At 39.7% G+C, this 6,072-nt stretch overlaps 1 protein-coding gene across 1 annotated transcript; it reads left to right on the top strand.

Annotated features, from left to right (window-relative positions):
- Positions 1-3,751: 3,751 nt before the first annotated feature.
- Positions 3,752-4,420, top strand: LOC141401955 (pupal cuticle protein Edg-78E-like). Its single transcript, XM_073982536.1, has 2 exons — positions 3,752-3,877; positions 3,949-4,420. The coding sequence occupies exons 1-2, from the start codon at positions 3,869-3,871 to the stop codon at positions 4,309-4,311; spliced, it is 372 nt and encodes a 123-aa protein (XP_073838637.1). The 5' UTR covers positions 3,752-3,868; the 3' UTR covers positions 4,312-4,420.
- Positions 4,421-6,072: the final 1,652 nt, after the last annotated feature.

Here is a 6,072-nt window from a genome sequence, read left to right on the forward strand (position 1 = left end):
GGCTAGGGAGAGAGGAGAAACGTCTTTTCCGCTGGAAAAAGAGAGAAATGGAAAGACGGGAGTGTGACAAAATCGAGGTGTACAGGAGGCTTTGGCACTGGCACATCCTCCTGTAGAGACCAGCAAGGTAATTTGGTAACTGATACAGATAGTGTGCTCAGGCTATGAAAAGAACAGTTTTCCAAACTATTGGTATCCGATAGGAGCGAAGACGGCGAAGATACCACAGATCCAATCTCAGAAGATGGTATAGAATGTATACCGCCCACCCAAGATGAGGTAAAGACAGCAATAGCAGGAGCTGATGGCTTACCAGCCAAGCTGTTCAAACGCAGAGGAGACACGTGCTAGTTAGTACCATCTGGCAGGAAGAACAAGTACCCGACGATTGGAACCTGAGCATCCTGTGCCCTGTCCACATGAAAGGAGATAAGACTGTATGCTCTAACTATACGGACATAAGTATTCTCCCTATTGCCTACAAGATAGTGTCAGGGATAATGTGCGAACGAATAAAGCCTATGATCAATGAAATAATTGGACCATACCAATGCGGCTTTATACCCGGCAAATCCACCATTGACCAGATATTTACCTTGCGGCAAATCCTGGAGAAGACCCAAGAGATGCAGATCGACACCTACCACCTTTTTGTCGATTATAAAGCAGCCTTCGACTGCCCGCTACGTTCAAAAGTATTTGGTATCCCCGCAAAGCTCATTCGGCTTTATAAAATGACTCTAACTGACACAATATCTTCAGCTAAAATAGGAAAGATTCTCTCCGAAGAGTTTTGTACCAAAAGAGGTTTCAGGCAAGGAGACAGCCTTTCGTGTGATCTTTTCAACATCCTTCTAGAAAAGGTTATACGAGAGGCAAACGTCAAAAGAAGTGGCACAATCTACACCAATAGCCACATGTTACTTGCTTATGCTGATGATATAGACAGCATGGGACGATCAGTAACAGAAATAACTGATACCTTTATGAAGGTTGCAGGAGAATCTGCTAAATTGGGTCTGGCGGTAAACGGCGAGAAGACCAAGTTGGTGGTGTCGACGCGCAACGCGTCCATTGAGGTCGGACCACCTTTAGGAGTGGGTTCCTACAATTTTGAGGTAGTAAAAATTTCGTTTACCTCAGCACCGCCGTAAACACAACAAACGACATCAGTTGTGAAATAAAAAGAAGAATTGTATTGGCCAACAGATGCTACTTTGGGTTATGTAAGCACTTTAAAAACAAAGCCACAACAAAACACTGATACTACCCATGCTGATGTATGGTTCAGAAGCCTGGGTACTTGCGCAAGCAGACAAGGCAGTGCTTGGCGTGTTTGAGAGAAAAATTCTTCGAAAGATCTTTGGACCAATCTGCGTTGACGGTGAATATCGACGTCGTATGAACCACGAGCTGTATCTGCTATACAACGACATCAGTATAGATAAACGTATCGAGATGCAACGATTGCGTTGGCTAGGCCATATCATATAAATGAGCGATGATGAACCCGCTAAAAAGGCGTATAAATACGTGCCACATGGCGGTGCACGCAGAATTGGCAGGCCTAAGCTTAGATGGAGCAAACAAGTGGATGGAGAGATGAAAAGGCGAGGTATTCCAGAAAGCGAAGCAGTAAACAGAGAGAGTTGGAGATCTTTTTTTAGTTCGGCTTATGGAACAAATGTTCTGTGATGGGCCAGCTATGTAAGTATATCTTCTACGTGAACATCACCCGGTTTTCTATGAGAAGTTTACACGATATTATATGATAATATCACCCTAAGTTTTATGAGAAAATCACATGAACTCCTATGAGAGGATCACCTGAACTTCTATGAGAAGATCACTTGAACTTCTATGTGAAGATCGCCAGAACTTCTATGAGTGAACTCTGAGAAGATGATCTATGAAATGACCACCCGATATTCTATAAGAAGATCGCCAGATCTTCTATAAGAAGATCACCCGATCTTCTATAAGAAGATCACCCGGTCTTGTACGAGAAGATCCGATATTCTATGAAGAGATCGCACCATATTGCACCATATTATATGAGAAGATCACTCTATCTTCTACGAGAAAATCACCCGATCTTCTATGATTAGATGACCTGAACTTATCACCAGATTTTCTACGAGAAAAAACATGAACTTCTATGAGTAGATCTTCTGAACTTCTATGAGGAGATCGGCTGAACTTCTATGAGATGATCTAATCATCTTCTATGAGAGGATCACTCGATCTTCTATTAGAAGATCACCCGATCTTCTATGAGAAGATGACCCGATCTTCTACGAGAAGATGACCCGATCTTCTACGAGAAGATCACCTGAGCTTCTATGAGAAGATCACCTGAACTTCTATGTGAAGATCCCCACAACTTCTATGAGTGAATCACCTGGGTGAGTGAATCACCACCCACTATTCTATGAGAAGTCCCCCTGATATATTTTGAGAAGATCACCTGATATTCTATGAGAAGATCACCCTATATTCTAAGAGAAGGTCAACCAATCTTCTAAGGAAAGGAACATCTGCTGATTTCCTATGAGAATGTAATCCGATTTTCAATGAGAAGATAACCTGATCTTCTTTGAGAATATCAGCTGAACTTCTCTTAGAAGATCGGGTGATCTCATATAGCGCGATCTTCCGTAGCAATGAAACTCCTGGTCCTACCATGCTTAAACCCGGTACTGATAACTACCATGTTTTTTTGCAGCTGCAAACTCTATCAGTATCATTCCATTGTCAGATTTTTCATTGCGGAGACTGAATTTCCCAACTGTTGAACCAAAGTTATTCTCCTTTCCAATTTTGGCATTAAAATCGCCCGGAATAAATTTAGTGTCATGGAAAGGACACCGATCATATATATGTTTTTTCTAAGCGCTCACATATTATATCTTTGATCTGCTCGTCCTTGAGTTCAGTAGGGCCATGAATGCAAATAAAACTGATGTTGAAAATTTTATATTTTATCCGAATTGTAGCAAATCTTTCATCCGCCGTTGTGAAGCTGGAGCCAACATATTTTAAAGTCCGACTAACTACGAATCTTAAAGTACATTTGCCAATGCGTAAACGGCATCTTCTTTATAAGGGTCCAAACTTTCCACGTGCAGGCAGATCCATGGTCTTTGAAACGTTGGATGAGGTCGTCTTGACGTTTGACGTCTTGACGTTTCGTTAACCCACCTAATAAAATCGAGAACCCCTTCAACAATTCTTGAGGGAATGCTTCATACATGTGTATGTATGTTGCAATGACAGTCACGACATTTCTTTTGTGTCATGTCTTCAAAGTGTTTTCAAATTTATTGATAGGTGGTGGGTGGATGTAGGCCTAACACAAAGTTGTCATTGTATAATCCCCCTTGGTTGCACATCTTTTTCTTAAATCGATTAAAACATTTTTTATTTCGAAACCCTAATACAAATCTCTTTGAACTTTTCACAAGAAATATCAGTAGACTTCCATGTCAAAATAAAATAGAAACACTTCGTCACATCTTAAAATTAAATGAAAAAAAAAAATAAATTGTTACGTCTCAGTGCAAATTATTTGCAAGAATTAATAAAATCAAGTTTATTATTCAAATAGCTCAACTCATGGTGCGTTGGAACGCATCAACTTGCCACTAGGTGGATGGACGGACAGACAAATGGTGATTTAATTTGGCTTAAAAAAGCCAGAAAACGTATTAAGTCAAGCAAAAATTCCAGCTACGCCAACATTAACGTATAAAAACTTCTGTAAGGCCAAGAAAACTCCACAGTTCTCAGTTGCAGTTGCACAGCAGCCAACAAACAACGGTCCGGTTTGATTTTTGCATAGAAAATTAGCAAACAAAAAAGTTTAAATATGAAGGTGGTAGGTTGCAATAAATCCTTTTCTTTGTTTTATTTTTAAAGAATAAAATAATTCCAACACTTTTGTTTTAGTTTCTCTGTCTAGTCCTCATCTCAATGGCCGCCTTGGTCTACTGTGATAACATCAACAAGGATGCCCAAATCCAAAGTCTAATCAATGACTCGCCCGATGCTGAGGGTAACTATCACTATGCCTATGAAACCTCAAATGGCATACAGGCCCAAGAGGCGGGCAACCCCCATGGCGCAACTGGTTCTTTCCACTACATCTCTCCGGAGGGTGAACACATTGCTCTAAGTTATACTGCCGACGAAGAAGGTTTCCATCCTGTGGGAGATCATTTGCCAACACCACCACCAATACCAGCTGAAATTTTGCGTTCTCTGGAATATATTCGTGCTCATCCACCAGCCAATTATCAAGAGAAGAAGTAAGAGGTCAGGCGCAGAGAGGAAAATGTTGTAATCACCAAGTTATATTTGTCGGAACGAAGAGAGCAGTTATTTTATCCTTTCATCACAATCATTTTATGCCATATTATAGAGTGCAGCATTTTTTGTATAATTGTTTTCTTTCTTATTTTTTAATGTTTAAGGCTGTAAATACTCACATCAGTTAGATATTCTCAGTTATGCTTAGTTAAGGAGAAGTCAATCAAAGCAAGCAAGTCAATAAAGTGTGAATAATAAAAAACAACAATTAAAATGAATTGTTGGATAAAAACAGTAACAGGAATGGCAGACCAGGATTAAAAGTAAATATATTTTTGTTAGTGACAATTCCTCGAAGTTTCTATTGTAAATTGTAGACGTTTTTACGGTGGTATCATTCACAGTTGGCATAATTATTCCACACGCAGAGAAAACAAGTAAGAAAAGAGTTAAGTTCGGCCGGGCCGAACTTTTTATACCCTCCACCACAAATTTCAGCCATTTCGGTGGATTAATGTGACCACAACCTTCAAAAAACCGAAATCCGGAAGGTACCGTTCTATGGGGGCTATATGACGGCGTGGACCTATACCTAAAAATTTCTGGGGGAAAGTTTTATAAGCCTAAAGAAGACTAAATACCAAATTTCAGCCATCTCGGTGTGATAATGAGGCTAAAATCTTCAAAATATTGAAAATCGGGAGATATCGTATTATGGGGGCTATATCAACACGTGGACCTATATACAAATTTTATAGTAGAAATGTTTCTTAGTCTCTGGAAACACAAATACAAAGTTACAGCCGACACTTTGGTCAAATGGGTCGGATACATCCGAAATATATTAAAATGACGCGTACTTTATATGGTGCCTTTTATGGGGGCTATACCAAAACGTGGACCTATATAACCCAACTTTGGTAGGAATGTTTTCTGGCCTCTGAAGACATAAAGTACCAAATTCCAACCAATTCCGCGGTCAAATGGGTCTAATACGTTCAAAATATACTAAAACAAATGAGCCAAGGCTATAGTCGGGTCGGGGCCGACTATGTGATACCCTACACCACTTCCCCTGTGCATAAGCTTTTGACTGGTAAAATTCAAAATATTAAAATTGGGATAGCTTAGCGCCTTTGCTCTGAATGTCTTCATTAATACAGGTCAATTTTATTGAAACGCGTTTAAGTGCATCGTCAGAATAACTCAAATAAAAAATGGAAAAGTGGGATGTATGCCAACCATCAACCATCACATTCCGACCCCTGAATAATATCCGACCACTACCAAAATCAATAGGTTTATTCCTCTGTGGGACCCCCATTAACACCCAAAATTTCGTGACGATCCAATCAAAATTACGACGTGTAGCGTGATTACAAAGAAATGTAAAAATGGGATGTATTAACGACTACTGCGATATCTCCGTTATTTGGCCACCTACGCCAACCTACTTTGCATCATTGTAAAGATGGGATTTTCTACTTTCATCGTCAGACTTTGTTTTTGGAAGGTCCCAAACCAAAGCTGTCATATTCGTCATTATTATTAAAATCGCAAAAATGAAAAGTTGTGTTCTATTAGTGGCTATTGCGATATCTTCGTTGTTTGACCATCTACAACAACCTACTTTACATCGTTGCAAAGGCGATATTTTCTACTTTCATTAGTAGGTTTTGCTTTTGGCATACCCCTACAGAAGCTGAGATATTCGGTTTGGAAAAAACATTGTCTTTTTCTCCAAAAAAGTTTTTTGCCCATTCC

The sequence above is a fragment of the Musca autumnalis genome, unplaced genomic scaffold (assembly GCF_047663935.1).
Source record: "Musca autumnalis isolate F117 unplaced genomic scaffold, ASM4766393v1 scaffold_4, whole genome shotgun sequence".
Lineage (NCBI taxonomy): Eukaryota > Metazoa > Arthropoda > Insecta > Diptera > Muscidae > Musca > Musca autumnalis.